The sequence below is a fragment of the Stomoxys calcitrans genome, chromosome 5, assembly GCF_963082655.1.
Source record: "Stomoxys calcitrans chromosome 5, idStoCalc2.1, whole genome shotgun sequence".
Taxonomy (NCBI): Eukaryota; Metazoa; Arthropoda; class Insecta; order Diptera; family Muscidae; genus Stomoxys; species Stomoxys calcitrans.
This window is the reverse complement of record NC_081556.1, coordinates 16,896,508-16,917,798: the sequence shown is the minus strand read 5'-3', so window position 1 is coordinate 16,917,798 and position 21,291 is coordinate 16,896,508. Positions and strand designations below refer to the sequence as shown.

Below are 21,291 nucleotides of genomic sequence, written 5' to 3'. Positions count from 1 at the left end.
CATCATACGCACCCTATAACACTCCTTATTAATAACACTTATACGCCACCGAAGAATAAACAATTGTTTTATTAAGATTTATTAATTTGAATACCCACCGCCGTGGAATGGAATGTTTATGGGAAATTTTGCATTTTTACCACCATCGTATACGCATTTCGCTTGTAACACTCCAAATATGGATTTACTCACCTAATTGGTATCATTTGCGAATACCGAGTGTTGAGCTTCACAGGACCTGAGCCACTTTACAGTCAAGCCACCCTAGGACCTGACCACATTTTGAGCTAGCGGAGACTGATCCAAGGAGATGTTTCAGTTTAGTCAACACTCGTCTCTTGACCTGCCATGCCAAGCGTTTTTAGAATAATGCCAATGGAACCCCACCTCAGTCCTCAAAAGTTGAGTGGTCGTTCGTTGTGTGCGGATTTAAAGGTAAAGACGTCGCGTAGAATGAATAAGGGAGTTTTGTAAAGTCGGGTGATGTTAACCGACACTTCTCTATTTTATAATCTACACCATAGTATGTGGGTATACTAACTTCGTCATTCCGTTTGTAACTCATCGAAATATTGATCTGAGACCCAAAGTGTATATATTATTGATGGTTTTGAAATTCTACGTCGGTTTAGCCATGTCCGTCCGTCTGTCTGGCGCTTGAAATTGTGTAGGTCGGTTGGGATTGTAAATAGGTTAAATCGGTTCATGTCCATGATATAGCTTCCATATAAACTGATTTCCGATTTGATATTTTGATCCTTTAGAGGGCGTATATGTTATATAGCATGAGGAGTTTTGCTTTGACTTTCAACATCTGTGTCGAGAAGAAACCGAAAGAACCGTTTTGGAGTTCATAACCTGATATTGCAGTATTAACCGATCTCGGATCCTGATTTCTTGATCCTTTAGACGGCGCAATTCTGATCATATTTGGGGCCTAAGACCTTAAATCGAGAGATCGGTTTATATGGCAGCTATATTCAAATCTGAACCGGTCGGGGCCAAATTGCAGAAAGATGTCGGAGGTCCTAACGCAACTCACTGTCCAAAATTTCGGCAACATCGGACAATAAATGCGGCTTTTATGGGTCCAAAACCTTAAATCGAGATCGGTCTATATGGCAGCTATATTCAAATCTGCACCGATCCGGGCCAAATTGCAGAATGATGTTGAGGGGTCAAATACAACTCACTGTCTCAAATTTCTACGAAATCAGACAATAAATGCGGCTTTTATGGGCCCAAAACCTTAAATCGAGAGATCGGTCTATATGGCAGCTATATCCAAATCTGAACCGATCTGGGCCAAATTGCAGAAAGATGTCGAGGGGCCAAATACAACTTACTGTCTCAAATTTCTGCGAAATCGGACAATAAATGTGTTATGATTTCAAACAACTGTGTAAAGTGTGGTTCAAATTGGTCTTTAACCTGATATAGCTGTCATAGAAACCGATCTGGGTTCTTGACTTCTTCAGCCTCCAAAGGGCGCAATTTTTATTCGATTTGGCTGAAATTTTGTACAAAGTGTTTCGATATGACTTACAACAACTATACCAGGTATGGTTGAAATCGTTTCATAACCTGATATAGCTGCCATATAAACCGATCTTGTATCTTGACTTCTTGAACCACTAGCGAACGCAATTCTTAACCGATTTGGCTGAAATTTTGCATGAAGTGTTTTGTTATGATTTCCAATTACTGTGTTTGGTGTGGTTCAAATCGGTCTTTAACCTGATATAGCTGTACTAGAAACCGATCAGCGTTCTTGACTTCTTCAGCCTTCAGCCTGCATGGGGTATTTTGTTATGACTTCCAACAACTATGCTAGGTATGGTTGAAATCGGTCAATAAACTGATATAGCTGCCATATAAACCGATCTTGAATCTTGATTTCTTGAGCCACTAGAGAGCGCAATTCTTTTCTGATTTGACTGAAATTTTGCTAGAAGTGTTTTTGGTATTAAAACAAAATATGGTTTGTATTGATCCATAACCTGAAGTAGCTGCCATATAAACCGATCTGGGATGTTGACTTCTTGAGCCTATAGAGGTCGAAATTTTTATACGATTTGGCTGAAATTTTGCACAACGACTTCCGGTCTGAATGGCTTGATACAGCTCCCATATAAACCGATCTCCCTATTTTACTTCTTGAGGGAGCAATTTTTATTCGAATTGGCTGTAATTTTACACCACGACTTCTACTTCTCCAACATTCAGTTCAATAGTCCGAATCGGACGATAATTTGATATTATAGCTTCAATATCATAGCAATTCTTTCATTTTATCATATGTTTGCCTAAAAAGAGATAACGGGAAAAGAACTCGACAAATGCGATCCATTGTGGAGGGTATATAAGATTTGGCCCGGTCAAACTTAGGACGCTTTTACTTGTTAAAGACTGTAGCGTGATTTCAACATACAGACGAACGGACATAGATCGTCTTAGATTTTTACGACGATCAAGAATATACATACTTTATAGCGTCGAAAATGGACATTTCGATGTGTTGCAAACGGAATGACAAAATGAATATACGCCCATCCTTCAGTGGCGGATATAAAAATAAATACTTCCGTGAAGAGTGGCAACCTTCTAAATTATATCTTTTAAGTTTCAAGGCGTCATGTCGTTAAGCACTCAAAAATAAATGATCTTCCCGAATTTGTTAATATGGAAAGAATTAGTCATCTACATTTGCAATGGCAAAGATTCATGAACTAATGTTGGAATTGCCTCATGGCGCACATTATTCGTCCGATTTGGGTTATTTTGCGCTATTAATACGATTAAAATACAACATACCAACGCACGTCCCTTGAAGCCATCACACCTGATATGGTTGAAAGGTCTTCTTCGACGAAACGCGTCCCATAGCGGTTGGTGTGTGTTGCTATCTTTGGCTTTCCTTTTCCATTTGCATCTCCGATCATTGAGCTCGTCTCGGCAAAAAACTTGAAAAATTAAAAATTCGGCAGAGCCCGGCCAGGATTCGAACCTGGGCACACGGAGCAACAGTGAGAGACTTTGACTTTCTTTTAGCGTTCGAAGACATCAATACAACTTCCAACAGATGAACAAAATCATGTGTAGTACGGAAGAAGTGTAATTTGTCACAGATAGAATGTCTGTCATTACACAAAAATACATGCATTGGGAAAAGTACAGCTAATAGACAGGGTTGTCGAGCTTGGTTAATGTGGAAATTGTATCATAGATGTGTTTTCGCTATTAATACGATTCAAATACAACATACCAACGCATGGCCCTTGAACACACCTAAAGTCTTGATCACACCTAAAGTCTTCTGACCAAAGACGAAACGCGTCCCATTGTGGTTGGTGTGTGTTGCTATCTTTGGCTTTCCTTTTCCATTTGCATCTCTGATCATTGAGCTCGTCTCGAAAGAGGAACAAACGGAAATTGTAAAATTTAATGATCTCGCCCTAACAGGCAAAAAACTTTAAATATATTTTTTTTATTTCTAAAAATTGCCAGTAATGAAGAGGTGGAAGTTGTGCTTGATGGCTATTCCTATGACAAATGCGATCCATGGTGGATACTACTTTTCAACTTTTACTTCTTCATTATATTATTGGTAGATAATTAATTCCATGCATATGTCACATATAAAAGTAAAATCTTTTGATTATATAAATTTTCCTCATTTTTTTACTCAATCTATAAATATAAGCTGTGTTTTAAGCAAATGTGTTCAAGACCTAGCCAACAAATAAACTGGCTAAGGACAAATGTGAATACCTTTGGTATAATATTGAATAATTTTGTCATTTCAGATCTTTTCCAAAGCTTTAGCTAAATAACACATTGTTAGGTTTTAAAAATTAACGATTTAAAAATTGAAAAAGATCTGGACTCTATAAAGAACACCCGGTATATAACTCTCTAAACACCAATTTACCATAACTATAATATACATAATATAGTTATTGTAATGAGACCGAAAAGCTTTTTGTTTGTAAGGTATTTAATTGTGTTTTTTTTTTGGAGCACCATATACAAATTAAACTCAAAACTATGGAATTCACTATGGGGCCTTTAATGAGAACATGTGAAAGGGGATATTGAAGGGAGCTTCTTAAGCATTAACTTACTTACGATTATTAGAAATGCCTTCAACCAGGGATAATTGCTCTGTGTATAATACGTGTAGTTAGATTTGTTATGTATACATTGTAGTAGTGTATAATGAATTTTTGTAACAAAACAACAACATTTACAATAAATATTATTTACTAAAAGAAAGGGAACTTTTCTAAGTATAGAGTTATAACACTACATTGAATGAAGCAAGACAAAAAATGTTTATAATGGATGGGTGTATTTTAGACGAATAAGGATTATTAGATTTTGTTGTTAAACAAGAATATGATGTTTAGCAAAAACCAATGAGTTTATAGTGTTTTATTTTCCTAACTAAATAGATTCTATAATTTTTGGTTGGTTTCATTATAGATGATTTAACTATATAGAAAGGAGAACTATAAAAGTTTGTAAAGTTGAAGAATAGAATCACAAACTATGCAAATCTCTGAACCTAGCAAATTTCTGAAGATCCTTTCCTATATGTAAAGTTATTAGCAAATCATTTGCTTAAAATATGGATTCTATTGGTTATTCATTTTTATAAACAAAGTATATGATGACTTTCTGATTATTACCAACACCATTCATACAGAGATACCTGTATTTAGGATAGTTTCATCAATCAAAGACTATGCCTGATATTATTTGCAATACATTAAAATTGTTTTCAATGTGATTAATTTTAAGTTTAAGAAAGAAAGCTTTTAGAACTATTTAAAAAAACAGAACAAATTTTCTAAAACTATTTAAGATAGTAAGTATTTGGAGTATAAGTAAAAAAAAAAAAAAAAAAACAAAAAACAAACTAGCATGACAACATTAAAATATATCAAGCAGAAGAACAACATCAATTCATATATTGCATATATACACCAAAATGTGGTGAAACGTATATGATGTTCGATAATGAATTTCCTTGTTGATGTTAGTGACTGACTGACTTCCTGGCTATATTAAGTGATAGTGAAAAGTATGATGACTTCAACTAAAAGGGTGTGACAAGGATATAGTCTTTATGCTTGGATGGTTCTGAATGATAGCTTAATGATATGATTTAAAACAAATTGAAGAAATTGGTAAACATCTATGGACTTAAATCATGATGATGAGACAAAACGAATTTTATAGATTGAGTAAAATAAGGTTAAATTTGAAATGCTTGAACATTTCAGTTTTATGTATGAATTGTAGATATTAATTGGTTTTCGAAACATAAATAAAATGCTACAAAGAAAAATATAAATTGTCCTCAAAGGGGATTGGTGAAGATTTACATACTTTAACGGTTATGAGAAAAACATAATTTTAAGCAGCAATAATGCTTTTGACCAAAATAGGGTTGCATAATATTTACAAGATAGGCGGACATTTAGCTGAGTTGTTCAACTTTTTGTGCCAACAGTCTTTAAAAATTGTATCAATGTTTACATTATAATGTATGTTGTGTTAAGGGGTTTCGCCAAGAATATAAACGGCCTGTCCTGGCAAGAACTTCAGAAAATTTTTAAGCGGTGATTTTGTTATGACCCCATTCATTATCATTGAGCTAAAACTTAAATGGGACGGTACTCATTGAGATGTATTTCTTGTTCATTAATGAAATGTTCATGGGAACATTTATTATCTATATTCCACGAGTTAACTTAACTTTTTTTTCATTTTAATTATGAGCGGTTTTTAAGGTTTTACGTGTGTTTTAATTTAAAAATAATAAATTTCCACATTTAAAGATATTTCCCTAAAATTTGAGCAATTTAGGAGATACGAATATTCTTAAAATTCAATTACATTCATATAATGTAAGTTGTGTTAAGGGTTTTCGCCAAATGTTAACCATATTGGTAATTAAGAAGTAGTATACACGCCCTGACCTGGCAAGAACTTCAGAAAAAAATTTCCAGCGTTTATTATGTTATGCCCTCATTCACTATAATTGAGCTAAAACTTAAATCGGGCAGCATTCATTGAGAAGTATCTCTTGTTCATTAATGAAATGTTCATGGGAAAATTTGTTCCACGAGTATATCATTAACTCGTTTTCAATTCAATTAAGAGCAGTTTTAAAGGTTTACACACGTTTAAATTTGAATATTATTTTCCTAACATTTGAACAATTAGGTTAGGTTTAAGTGGCAGTCTGCCATAAGACTCAATTAGACGTTTTCGTTCATTGTGATAGCACTGGAACAGAAGAAGAAAAATGTCTTCTGGTTCCCACCGTTGAACCATCCAGATCGCTTTGAAAAGCCCAATAACTTGCGAATGTTCACATCTGCTAAATCAGACAGGTTCTCAAAGAAATGAGAACCTAAAGTGGAAATCTTTCTAACTGCTAGTGAGGGACACACACACAGAAGGTGTTCTATAATCTCTTCTTCCTCGATGTCCTTACAGCTTCTGTAAAAGTCGTTGATGGCAACCTTCAGTCTGTCAGCATGTGACCTGTCATAATGGATACAATGACTGAGACGTCTGTTCTAGCCAATGACAGCAAAGCAGTAGACCTCTTCAAGTCCAGATGAGACCACATAGTTTGGGAATGCTCACAGCCCTCTCTTTGTGACCATCTATAATTCATTGCCTTTCGGGCCTGGTCCAGAAAACTTAGCTTACATGTCGCTAGAGACATACCCACAATGTCCCTGGAGTGTGTAAGGTAGTTCCTAGTCTCGCAAGCTCGCCTGGTTCAGAATTCCCTGGGATATTTTTGTGGTCCGGCACCCAGAAATGTTCAGCCATCTCGTTGAGAGATCTGCGACAGTCAAGAGCGGTTTTTGTGTTCAGAAATACGTTCCCCGGGGATTTAATGGTTGACTGGCTGTCTGAGAATATATTTATGTCAATCGTCCTATCTGATTTCGTCCGATTCAATTTTTAGCTCAATGATAAGTAAGCACCGTTTCATAGCTGTCATGCTGTGGAGCATTTCACAGAGAATTTTTATGTTTATTAATGCCTTCTAAATTGTTGCAGTAAAAGTGAGATGGTAACGCCCTCTCAGAAAATTTTCTTATGTTCCCCCCAGTCATTCAGCGTTATAGGAGGAAAGTTTTGAATGATTTGCAAAATTGTGTCGTAGAGAATAGACAATAATTCGATTTCAAATGAGGTGATGCAGACATTTTAAGTTACTTATTCCGATAAGTTATTTGTTCTAATTAAAGCATAAAGTTAAAATTCAGCAGAGCCAAACGCTCAAGCTTTACAAGAGGCAAAGAAGAAAGTACAAATTGCTATGGAGGACAGAAAGATAGCGAAATTAAAGACATCATAAATCCCTGGCTTTATAATTTTCAAGGCAAAGCCAACACACAAACATGTCTAGCTTGATATGGACTAGTAAACTATGAATAACATAGTTAACACCATCTATCTAAAGTAGGAATGCAGAAGATATGATAAAAAACACACCGAATAATCGCTATAGGCTAATACATATTATTGATGTCACTCAATACAAGAGTTCTTGCTAGTCATAGTCATATCGACACTGTGGATCAAATAATCTAAACTACATAAGGAGTAAATCAGGTACTATTTTAAAGTTATCTTCAGTATTCGCCTGTAACTTAAAGTTTTTGTGATCATCATACTGCTTCCTAAATTGAAGATTAAATCTTTGTATATTTGACCAAGCAGATATTTAAGCTTTAAACCACAATTTACTGTTGTATAGGAACAAACCTTTTTTTTTATTATTTTTTTTCATATATGTAGTGCCATTTGCTGTAATATAGCTGCAATGTCATAACCGTATCAAAGTATGTAAATCGATATTTTGGTTTAAAACAAGTTCGAATGGTTTAAATTAAATAAACAGAAAATAATTGCAATGAATTCTCTTGAATGAATGAAATTTTGATAGTGATTAGAAAATGTATGGCTTAATATAGTATTTAGAAGATGAATTGGAGAATTTGTGTATAGTGTATTATAGAAGGGGAAATCAATTTAATCTACTTACCGACATCTTCAGATTTATAATTTTGTATAATTTCAGCCAATTCCAGATTACCGGCTATAACAGCAACCTAAAGATGATTGAAGATATTGGGAAAGAATTATTAATATAAAGTAAAAGTGATTAGGAATATTGTTTATCTGTTTTATTACAAAAAAACTACAACAAAACAATCAACAACCAATTTTCAATAATAAAAAAAAATATGTTTTGTTTTTTACAATAAAAATTTACAAATTAAAAGACAAACTACAGAAAACCTTTGGCATTTAAAATTAACCAATAAATTTTTATTTTATAAATATTAAATTGTAAGAAATAATCAAACCATTACATTAACTAATGTTTACTACATTTTTTATTTTGTTTTTGTTGTAGAAATGTCTAGAGTTTTGTTTTGTTTTAGCATAGTCAGTAAATACCTGATAGGGAGTTTGATTGGCATAATTTTGCGCACCACGTTGGGCGCCACGAAACAGAAGCATTCTAGCACAAGCCTCCTGATTGTTAACAGCGCATACATGCAATGGTGTATTACCGGAAGCATTACGGCCATCCATGTCCGCACCATAAAACAATAAATGTTCCAAATGCTGGACAAGACCATGACGACAAGCCTGATGTTGGTAGTGGTAGATATAGGTGGTAGCAGTAGTAGTAGTAGTAATAGTAGTGGTAATAGGTAGTTGTTATAGATAGTATCAGTTTTGTTGGTTTTTGTTTTCAAGGGGACGAACAAGGATTTTTTCATGATATTTCACAATTTATTCCCAAAAAAAATCAAAAAAGTATTTTGATAAAATAAAAAGTAAAACAATTTTTGAGTTAGAAATTTGTTTAAAAAACAAAATAGTTTTAATATTGTTGGGAGTTTAAACCAGGGATATATGATAACATTATTAGAGAGTAAGTGAAAGTAATATTTTAGGCAACACCCCCTTGCCTTAACTTATAGACATTAGCCATTTGCTATTGACAAAGATTTTAAAGAACAATTAAATATTGAAAATAAATTACAGAGTTTAAATGGAAAATATGAGCATAGATTTTTTGGTTTGAAATATCGCAACTTTCTTGATGTCATTAGAAAATTTCAAAATTTAATTTTCCTTAATCCTTAACAATATAGAATGGTAATAGCTATATAACAAACAACTCCGTCACCAACAATTAGGGAAATATTAATAATTTATCACAAAACTACTTCCATTTTCTTTTTTTGAAACTAAAATCTAAAGAAATTTGTTAATTTTTTCAAGGGAAAGGGGGAAAAGGAAACTTTCAAGCAATTGTTTTGTTTTTCATCATTCCTTTTGCTTAAACTCTGCTCCTTTAGAAAATCCATAAACAAGAAGTAAAAAATCCCAACCTTTCTGCGATACTTACCTGATGGACCTCATTCCAACCTTGATTGTCCTGGGTGCCCAGTGTGGCATGATCATGCAAAAGACTTTCAGTGATTTTTGCCTCACATTTTCGGGTTATGGAAATATATAGAGGAGTTATGCCACGACCATCTTTATAATTTGGAGAGGCTCCAAGTTCTAGCAAGGTGCTGTTGCAGAAAGTAGGAAAGAAAATTTCAATATTAAATTTTAATACCAACATTTGGTATCACTGTTAATATCAAGGACTTACGTTACAGCTTCCAGAGAATCCTTTTCGACTGCCCTATGCAATGCCGTTGTACCATCTTTGGTACGATAATCCAAGAGCGCACCTCCATTGACCAATGCTATCAGCAATTTATTTGGTTTCTTAGCACCAGTAGCCACTGTAAGCGGTGTCTCACCACTTTCGGGACAATGGAAATTAGGGTCCAGCCCTTTGGCGCACATTTTGGCAATTTTTTCCACATGTCCACCATTGATGCATTCTAAAAAACGTCGTAAATTGGCACGGGTATGCAAAGCTTTCAATTGCCGCTCATCCAGATTTAGCATTTTATAGACGCGGCGTTTGTATTTGAGCTGAAATGAAAAAAGATAAAGATTATCTATGTATTACCAGAGTTTTCTTTCAATAATTCGTAAATTTTTTTTTAAGATTTCATATATTTCGAATTTCATATAAATAAATTGAGGAGATATAAGCATTTTAAATCATTTTTGATTAAATAATCGATTACCGGATGCACTGCTGAATTCGATTACTATATATGTCAGCTCGTCTTTGTTATACTTCGTTGCCACCTTGGCGTAAGAGGGTGGCTCCTTACTATCTTCAGCGACCATTTTCCCCTTCCATGATCATTATTGCGTCCTTTTGGAAGCCACAGTCCTCTTTGAACACTCAGGGGCCGTGTGCGCCTCCTTTGTTCCTGTTCCGACTTGGTCTCACACATCAGGACACTGACTGAAGTCTCCATTGAGGGAGGGCTGGCTTTGTCTTCCCAGAGTACTTGAAAGCTGGGAGCTCTTTTCCCTTTTCAGCGTTTTAGCAGTGTTCTGCTCTTCGGAAAATCTGATTCTCTTTCCAACTTCCGAAGAAGTCTTTGGAATGTACTGTGGCATCCTTTTGGAAGTTACAGTCCCCTATGAACACTCAGGGGCCCTGGGTGGTTCCTGCGTCCCTGCTCCGACTTGGTGTCATTCCTCAAGGCACTGACTAAAGTCTCCATTGAGGGAGGGCTAGCCTTGTCTTCCCAGAGTACTTGAAAGCGTGGAGCTCTTCTCCATTTTCAGCGTTTTAGCAGTGTTATGCTCTTCGGAAAATCTTATTCACTTGCCAACTTTCGAAGAAGTGCTTGGAACGTCGATCTCCCCTACTACCATGCCACCTCCGCAGCTGTTGGGACTTTGTAGTCCATTTTGAGCCTACTCCTGAAAGGCTTTAACTTTTTTGCGTAATAGGTGGTATCTATTCCGAGGTACATATATTTTTTTCTTTTTTGAGGAGCGGAATGCGCAATCTGGCTAGAAGAACGCATACCCGATGATTGGAACCTCAGCATACTATGTCGCGTACACAAGAAAGGAGACAAGATGGAATGGTTCAACTACAGAGGAATAAGTCTCCTCCCCATCGCATACAAGATACTCTCGAGGGTACTGTGTGAAAGATTAAAACCTAAAGTCAATGAGATAGTTGGGCCCTATCAATGCGGTTTTAGACCTGGTAAATCCACCCCAGACCAGATATTCACACTGCGCCAAATCCTGGAAAACACCCGAGAAGGACAAATCAACACCTACCATCTCTTTGTTGACTACAAAGCCGCCTTCGATACTCCTTTAAGTTCAAATGTATTTCAAGCCATGTCTGAGTTTGGTATCCCTGCAAAATTAATAAGACTCTGCAGAGCGACACTTGCTGATACGCGTTCCTCAGTAAGAATAGGAAAGAATCCCTCCGAACGATCGATATCATAGGTCGGTCACCAGAAATAGTAACTGCAGCCTTTGAAAGAATCGAAAGAGATTCAGTGAAAATGGGTTTGGCAGTATATGAGATAAGAGAGATGGATGGTTTCTACTCCCAAAAAGACTTGCACAACCGAGCAGATAAAGAAAATGGAGAAAGTTGGGAACCACAACTTTGAGACAGTCAGTAACTTTATCTACCTCGGCACCGCCGTAACCGAAACGAATGACACCAGTTTTGAGATTAAGCGAAGAATAATACTGACCAACAGATGCTACTTTGGACTAAGAAGCAGTTTAGAAACAAGGCCACTTCTCGACAGACCAAGATTACACTATACAAGACACTGATACTACCCGCGCTGCTATATGGTGAAGCATGGGTACTTGTGAAAGCAGATGAGGTAGTGCTTGGAGTATTTGAAAAAAAGATTCTTCGTAAAATATATGGACCAGTTTGCGTTAACGGAGAATATAGTCGACGTATGAACCACGAGCTGTATGACGACGATAGCATAGTTACACGCATCAAAATACAACGGCTGCGTTGGCTAGGTCATGTTGTCAGAATGGATGAAGAAGCTCCAGCAAAGAAGTCTTTTGAAGGCAAACACGGTGGTACACTTTGTGTAAGAGATCTTAGAATGAGCGCAGAAGATCGAGGTGCTTGGAACGCTATTCTACGTTCGGCTAGTGGAACAAATATTCTGTCATAGCCAATTAAAGTAAAGTAAGAATGAAAACACCTCCTCTCCACTCCACGGTTACTTGTCAAGTGTTAGAGAATAATTTGAAAAACAATAAAACCATTTTTGATAAAAAAAGTTTGCATTTTCATTATTAGACCAGAAATTTAAATAGCAGCCCTCGTATTTAAGGAGATATAGTCATTTTAAGTTATGCGTATGAATTTAATCATATTTCAAGATAGGAATGGGAGATCACATATCAAGTTTAAGCTCAATGATAAGTGTCCTCCTATCTATAGCCGATTCCCAACGGCGTGCCGCAGTGCGACATCTTTTTGGGGAGAAGTTTTTGTAGGATTTTCAAATTTTCATAGAAAAATTCTACAAGTGGATGGATATTATGATAATTTTTGGAGTATATCTGGTATATCCCACAAAACACGATATTCCTTATAGCTTTTACGAAACTATTTGTGGAGATACAGACATTTTAAGTTAATCATTATACCCTCCACCATAAGATGGGGGGTATACTAATTTCGTCATTCTGTTTGTAACTACTCGAAATATTCGTCTGAGACCCCATAAAGTATATATATTCTTGATCGTCGTGACATTTTATGTCGATCTAGCCATGTCCGTCCGTCTGTCCGTCCGTCCGTCCGTCCGTCCGTCCGTCCGTCCGTCCGTCCGTCCGTCCGTCCGTCCGTCCGTCCGTCCGTCCGTCCGTCCGTCTGTCTGTCGAAAGCACGCTAACTTCCGAAGGAGTAAAGCTAGCCGCTTGAAATTTTGCACAAATACTTCTTATTAGTGTAGGTCGGTTGGTATTGTAAATGGGCCATATCGGTCCATGTTTTGATATAGCTGCCATATAAACCGATCTTGGGTCTTGACTTCTTGAGCCTGTAGAGTGCGCAATTCTTATCCGATTGGAACGAAATTTTGCACAACGTGTTTTGTTATGATATCCAACAACTGTGCCAAGTATGGTTCAAATCGGTTCATAACCTGATATAGCTGCCATATAAACCGATCTTGGGTCTTGACTTCTTGACCCTCTAGAGTGCGCAATTCTTATCCGATTGGAATGAAATTTTGCACGACGTGTTTTCTTATTATATCCAACAACAGTGCCAAGTATGGTTCAAATCGGTCCATAACCTGATATAGCTACCATATAAACCGATCTTGGGTTTTGACTTCTTGAGCCTCTAGAGTGCGCAATTCTTATCCGATTGGAATGGAATTTCGCACGACGTGTTTTGTTACGATACCCAACAACTGTGCCAAGTATGGTTCAAATCGGTCCATAACCTGATATAGCTACCATATAAACCGATCTTGGGTCTTGACTTCTTGACCCTCTAGAGGGCACAATTCTTATCCGATTTGAATGAATTTTTGGACGAAGTATTTCGTTATGATATCCAACAACTGTGCCAAGTATTGTTCAAATCGGTTCATAAACTGATATAGCTGTCATATAAGCAGATCTGGGGATTTGATTTCTTGAGCTTCTAGAGGCCGCAATTCCTATCCGATTTGGCTGAAATTTTGCATGACGTATTTTATTTTTACTTTCAACAACTGGGTCAAATAAGGTTCAAATCGGTTCATAACCTGATATAGCTGCCATATAAACCGATCTGGGATCTTGACTTCTTGACCCCTAGAGGTCGCAATTATTATCCGATATGCTTGAAATTTTGTACGATGGATCCTCTCATGACCATCAACAAACGTGTTTATTATGGTCTGAATCGGTCTATAGCCCGATACAGATCCCATATAAATCGTTCTCTCTATTTTACTTCGTGAGCCCCAATGGGCGCAATTCTTAAACGAATTGGCTGAAATTTTACACAGGCCTCCAACATATAATTTAATTGTGGTCCGAACCGGACCATATCTTGATATCGTTTTAATAGCAGAGTAACTCTTTTCTTATATCCTTTTTTGCCTAAGAAGAGATGCCGGGAAAAGAACTTGTTTTTTTCTAAATTGGGTGGCAGATAATTTTTGATTTTAAAAATTTTGAATAAAAAGTGTATGAATTCTTTTTTTTTAATTTTCGTTTTAGTGAGGTAGCAGAGTAAGCTTGTCTTTTTGCATTAAGTATTTATTGCCAATTTTATTCTTAATTAGATTTTCTTGTTCATTTGAGTTCAGGGGTGTTTAGAGAGTTAGTTTGCCTTTAAACTCCTTTTCTAATTATCGACTTTTCGTTGGATTTTTCAATTTAAACCGAAAGATATTTGTAAGTTCATCAAGGAATTAATAAGAAATCATTTTATGCTAATTGTTACAGACTTTTCCTACTTCCTTTCAATCTCTTGGAATATTCTTTTCAAATATATCTACTTACCTCCAAATAACCCACTGGGCCATTAAATGGATAATCACCCAGACGCCGCTCCTCATCAAGGAACTTGCCCGCTTTGCCATTGGAGGGTGGACAAAAGAGACCATAATTAAAGCTCTCCTTAAGTTCCTGCAAATGAATAAAACAGAGAAAAGAAAAAAATGTTAAATAAAATCCCACGAGGTTTCAAATGCAACGACAAATAAAATCTTAATAAGTCACAATTCAGCTTAAAAGTTTTAAGTTTTATTTCCAACGCCTTTTCTCTTATTCATCTGGAATAGCAAAATCAGTGACACAAAAATAATTTATTTAAAAGTTGAAGCATTCTTCATTTGCTTTTGGAGAATGAATTGCACTTTGTGTCTGAATGAAAAAGTTTCTCGTTTGTCAACTACGTTAGAAACACAGACATTGGGAGCAAACGAAAAGATAATAAAAAAAAATTAAAACTAGGCACAACTTGCATGCTACTTTAGACAAATAAGTCAAAAAATGATTGCATGCTAAATTATATACAACCATTGAGGTTCTAGTTAAGGAACTACCTCCTACTGACACTTGGCCCCAAATATTGATCTAAGTTTCATATTCTACTCCCAAAGAGATATATTTCATTTGAGTCCAATATATTCCTGATCAGTTCATTTTTTAGTTGGGGTTCGTCTCTTCCGATATTAAGAACATATATGATCACATATCGTATCCCCTATACTTCCAGACCACTGTACACAAACTGTGAATATGTCAAGAAAATTGGCTCCAAATGATTTCGTGTTTATATATAAGAAGAAGCAGTTTAAATTCCTCCAAACTTTCAAGACATATCTTCAACCAAAATAAATGTCCTCAAAATCATTTGAAAGTTCATATGTTTGGTGGTGGGTATACACCATAGGATGCGGGTATACTAATCTAGTCATTTCGTTTCTAACACCTTGTAATATTGATCTGAGATCCCATAAAGTAAATATATTCTGGGTCGTCGAAATCACGATAGTGGCCGAACGCGTAAAGCTAGCCCCTTAAAATTTTGCACAGATACTTTATATTGATGTAGGACGTTGGGGATTGCAAATGGGACATATCGGTTCAGGTTTGGTTATAGCTCCCATACAAACCAATCTCGCGATTTGACTTCTTGAGATTTAGATGCAATTTGGCATACGGTGTTCTGTTATGACTTCCAACCACAGTGGTTAGTATGGTTCAAATCGGTTTATAGCCTGATATAGCTCCAATATAAACCGATCACCCGATTTTACTTCTCGAGCCCCTGGAAGCCACAATTTTTGTTCTATTTGGCTTAAATTTTGCAAATAGTGTTCTGTTATGACTTCCTATAACTGTGCCAAGTACGGTTTAAGTCGGTCTATAACCGGATATAGCTCCCATATAAACCGACTACCCAATTTTACTTCTTGAGCCTTTCGAAGCCACAAATTTTGTCCAATTTGGCCTAAATTTGCAAATAGTGTTCTCTTATGACTTCCTATAACTGTGCCAAGTACGGTCTAAGTCGGTCTATAACCTCATATAGCTCCCATATAAACAGATCTCCCGATTTGACTTCTTGAGCCCCTGGAAGCCGCAGTTTTCGTCCGATTTGGCTGAAATTTTGCATGTGGTGTTCTGCTATAACTTCCAACCACTGTGCCAAGTACGGTATAAATCGGTCTATATCCTGATATAGCGATCATATAAACCAATCTCTTGATTTGACATCTTGAACCCCCGGAAGCCTCAATTGTTATACGATTTGGCTAAAATTCTGCATGTTGTGTTGTTATGACTTCCCACCACTGTGCCAAGTACGGTTCAAATCGGTCTATAACCTGATATAGCTCCCATATAAACCGATCTCCCCATTTGACTTCTTGAGCCTTGCAGGCCCAAATTTTTGTCCGATTTAGCTGAAATTTTGCATGTAGTGTTCTGTTATGATTTTCAACAACTGTACTAAGTAAAGTCCAAATCGGTTTATAACCTTGTATAGCTCCCATATAAACCGATCTGCCGATTTGACTTGTTGAGTCCTTACAAGCCGCAAATTGTGTCCGATTAGGCTGCAATTTTGCATGCGATGTTCTGTTACGAGTTCCAACAATTATGCCAAGCTATTGACACATTGACCTATCTCTCGATTATCTTTGTTCGGTTCCTAGAAGATTTAATTTTTGATAGTTTGACAGAAGTTTGGTATGTAGAATAAAATTATGCTCTTTAAATAAATTAAGTTTGTATACATTTTTAGCAGAATCTATGGTGATGGATTTCCAAGATTCAGCCCAGCCGAACTTAGCACTCTTTAACTTAATGTTATTCATTTTAAGACTCTCCACCATAGGATGGGGGAATACTAATTTCGTCATTCTGTTTGTAACACCTCTAAATATCCGTCAAAGACCCCATAAAGCATATATATACGTGATTGTCATGACATTTTAAGCCGATCAAGCCATGTCCGTCCGTCCGTCCGTCTAAAGCACGCTAACTTTCGAAGGAGTAGAGCTAGGCGCCTGAAATTTTCATAAGTACTTCTTATTAATGTAGATCGGTAATTGTGAATGGGCCAAATCGGTTCACGTTTAGATATAGCTTCCATATAAACCGATCTCCCGAATATACTTCTTGAGCCGCTAGAGACCGCAAGTCTCATCCGATTTGGCCGAATGACTTTTCCGGATGACTTTTCCTATGACCTCCAACCGATGCACTAAGTATGGTTCCAATCGGTTCTAAACCTGATGTAGCTCCCATATAAACCGATCTCCCGAATATACTTTTTAAGCCGGCAGAGGTCGCAACTCTTATCCCATTTAGCTGAAATTTTTCACGATGATTTTTCCTATGAACTCAAACCGATGCACTAAGTATGGTTCCAATCGGTCCAAAACCTGACATAGCTCCCATATAAACCGATATCCCGAATATACTTCTTAAGCCGCTGAAGGTCGCAACTCTTATCCGATTGGGCTCAAGTTTTGCACGTTTTCCTATGACATCCATAATATATACCAAATTTGGCTCCAATCGGTCCTTCTGTATACACCGATCTCCCGAATATGCTTCTTGAGCTTGTAGAGGGTGATATCTTATCCTAGCATATAAAAAACACTTGGAATTTCTTGTTATGACCTCCCATTATCCTTTTTTAGTTTCTGCCTCTAAACAGAATCCGTCCAAACAGCTTGAAAAATGCGATCCATTGTGGAGGGTATATACAATAGGAATCGTCCCGGCCGAAACTTTTAGGATAGCGGATTATGTAATTTTTGTTGAAAAACCTTTAGTTTTCCTACAATAATTGTTACAAGAGGCTACATAAGCATTCTGCATTATCAGTGTCTCTGCAACCAAGTTTGAGGACATCATACCTTCCAAAGCAACGTCCCTCTTAGCACTCACTTAAACAACGTTCGTTGTGCTATTTTAAATTCTCTCTTTAAGAAGTTGAATGAAATGCAATAACTACTGCCATCCTTTTGTGTTAGGCCCCAACTCATGTGGTAAACACTTTAAAAACGTTTTCTAAAAATACAAAGAAAAACTAATTTTGTCTTGGATGCTTCAATTCGTACAAAACACAAAAAGAAAATGAATGTTGATTTACCAATGCAGATTTTAAAAAGTTTTTGCAACACTCCAACTTTTGGGTACTACAAAACAGTCAATTGCATGTTGAAGAAAAAGTTCCTTCAGACCAGCAATGGTCATTTATTTGCTATGCGAAGGTGATATGGCAGAAAAGTATGCCAAAAAGATTTCTTATTAGATGTTGTTGGCTTCAAAGACGCAAGCAGTCTTTGGGGCCCTTACCACCCCCTAACCATGATTGGTATTCAGGTCAATAAATTACTATGTTGCAGTTTGCCAGCTAGTGACTCAAACTAAGTTTCAAACGAATGTATTTTGCCTCAATACTCGTCATGGCTATCCTGTTGGACTTTAAGGAGGCAAGAAGTCAAAGTTGTGAAAAGCAATCAACTTGTCCAACCAAGCCCAAAAGTATGCACTTGATTGATGCCACATTTCCAACCACTTGAACATGCAGTGGTTTTTATGGTACTTAAAAGCCCTATGCAAGGTGTTGGCATGGTAGTAATACATTTGCGGTTTTTTCTATCCGATTGCAGATTTAATATCCAGTATAGTGATGTAATGAACTATTCATGGACATTTCCGTATGAAAATAGGACAATATGTGGTTCAATTTGGTTGATATGTGCAGTTGAATGGAAATTGTGTTCACATACTTTTGTATGGAGATGCATATGTAGGCACATAAATATAAAGTTAAGGGTAAAAATAAAGAATTTAAAAATGCGTAGCAAAAAATATATGAAAAAGTATTCATTTGTAGAAAGCAATTATTAATATTTGTTAAAGATCCCCGAAATTAACGGAAACCTTGTATATCATGTATATGCTATAATAGGTAGCTAATTAATTAAATTATCATCCCCAAAAATTTCAACAGCCTTAATTTATATTCAGAGAAATGCATTACATTCATAAAATATCTTTAATGAATTTTTCTTGGTCTTTTCCAGCGCAATGGAAAACAGCCTGCTATAGCAGTTGTAGATGCTTTACACGAATCACGTTTTGCAGCATATTTACCGGCATCAGCCATAAATTGCCCACCACTTACCTCCTATGCCATAGCTGCAATCGTACTACCAGACATTGCTAGCTAAGGGTGTTTCCCTTAGCACAGTTCTGAACGCATGGTCATAAAATATATTTATCGCCTGTAACACCCTTAACCATTGACTCTTAACATATTTCAAGTTACTTGAAAACATGTGACGTATCACACGTAAAAGATGCTTAAAATCTTTAATAACGACAATACCAAGAGGAAACGGAAAAGTAACAAAGAATTTAAGAGTGTATTTTCGAACAACTTTACATAAGAGTAAGGTAATGACAGCCAATAAAGCCAAAACCAGGAAGTCTAGGGTGCATTCATGTTGATATTATCAATGTATGAGTGTATGTATTAATGTAAGAAATTGTCGCAGTCAATTATGTACGTGGCGTGAGTATCAGCATCGGTACAGGAAAATAACAATAATGAAATAACGACTTAAACACGCATGTAAATTATGAATAGAATTCATTGTACAACAATAAAAGGTCGTTAAAATAATTAAAGCATGATAAACATAATTTTCAGGCTAGAGATAAAAACCGATATGACGCAGTTCAAACTTGACGCATGAAAGGGTGTAAAGTAGAGTAGAGTAGAGTAGAGTAGAGTAGAGTAGAGTAGAGTAGAGTAGAGTAGAGTAGAGTAGAGTAGAGTAGAGTAGAGTAGAGTAGAGTAGAGTAGAGTAGAGTAGAGTAGAGTAGAGTAGAGTAGAGTAGAGTAGAGTAGAGTAGAGTAGAGTAGAGTAGAGTAGAGTAGAGTAGAGTAGAGTAAAGTATATAATTTTCTTTTTCCTATAACCCTCGTAGACATTTGCCATGAAAATATGATCATTTCTTTGTTTTTTCATAAAATAGGAGTTATTAGGAAGAATTTCAAATGCAATATTGGAGCATTGTTATATCTAAACCACCCGACTATCTTAAAGCCAATGTGGCTTAGTAGGATAGGATAGGGCGTATATTCATTGAGTCATTCCGTTTGCAACATATCGTAATAGCAATTTCCGAACCTGAAAAGTATATATATTTCGGATCGTCATAAAATTCTAAGACGATTTAACGATGTTCGTCTGTCTGTCCGTCAGTTGTAATCACTCTACAGCCTTCAAAAATTGAGATATTGAGCTGAAATTTGGCACAGATACGTTTTTTGATGCACGCTGCTAAAGTTCTTGAACGGGCCAAATCGGATCATATTTGGATATAGATGCTATATAGACCGATCTGCCGATAAAGGGTCTACTGCCTATAAATGCTTCATTTTTTATCCGATTTTGCTGAAATTTGAAACAGTGATTAGTTTAAGACTTCCCGGCATCTGACACTAATATGGTTCAAATCGGACTATATTTAGATATAGCTGCCATATAGACCGATTTGCCGATAAAGGGTGTAAAGCCCATAAAAGCTTCATTTATTACTCGATTTCGCTGAAATTTGAAACAGTTTGTTAATTTAAGACTCCCTATATCTGACCTAAATATGATATCAGATCGGATTATGTCTTGATATAGCTGCCATATAGACCGATTTCCCAATTAAGGGTCTGAAACCCATAAAAACTTTATTTTTTAACCGATTTCGCTGAAATTTGAAACAGTGATTAGCTTTAGGCCTCCAAACATAGGACCCAAATACGGTTCAGATCGGACCATATTTAGATATAGCTGCCATATGGACCGATCTGCCGATAAAGGGTCTGAAGCTTTATTTATTACCTGATATCGCTGAAATTTGAAACCGTGAGTTGCTTTGAGTCTACCGATATCCGACCTTAATATGGTTTATATCGGAATATATTTAGATATAGCTGTCATATTAACCGATCTGTCGATAAGGGGTCTGAAGCCGATATAAGCTTTATTTTTATCTGATTTCGCTGAAATTTGAAACAGTGGGTTTGAAACAGGTAGTCTCCCGACATCCGTCCCAAATATAGTTTGGATCGGACTATATTTGGATATAGCTGCCATACAGACCGATATGCCTATTATGTCTGAAGCTGATAAAAGCTTTATTCATTACCCGATTTTGTTGAAATTTGAAATACAAAATTCAACAGCGACTTATATATTTAAGATCAGTTTTAGACCAATTTTCACCGGACTATGACGAAAGAGCTGCATTTTCCCATTGTGTGTAGGT

General features: G+C 36.3%; 1 protein-coding gene across 13 annotated transcripts in view; it reads right to left on the bottom strand.

The window, feature by feature from the left end:
- LOC106081688 (uncharacterized) overlaps positions 1-21,291 on the bottom strand; it is a 445,711-nt gene that overhangs the window by 16,502 nt on the left and 407,918 nt on the right. For 11 of the 13 annotated variants that reach the window (XM_059370389.1, XM_059370401.1, XM_059370399.1 and 8 more), the window contains 5 exons: positions 14,494-14,619; positions 9,716-10,047; positions 9,464-9,632; positions 8,500-8,694; positions 8,081-8,147 (listed from right to left, as the gene is read on the bottom strand). In XM_059370389.1, the coding sequence (XP_059226372.1) occupies positions 8,081-8,147; positions 8,500-8,694; positions 9,464-9,632; positions 9,716-10,047; positions 14,494-14,619 (889 nt within the window). The remainder of the gene's footprint in view (positions 1-8,080; positions 8,148-8,499; positions 8,695-9,463; positions 9,633-9,715; positions 10,048-14,493; positions 14,620-21,291) is intronic. The other 2 variants (XM_059370400.1, XM_059370402.1) reach the window with 1 other exon arrangement.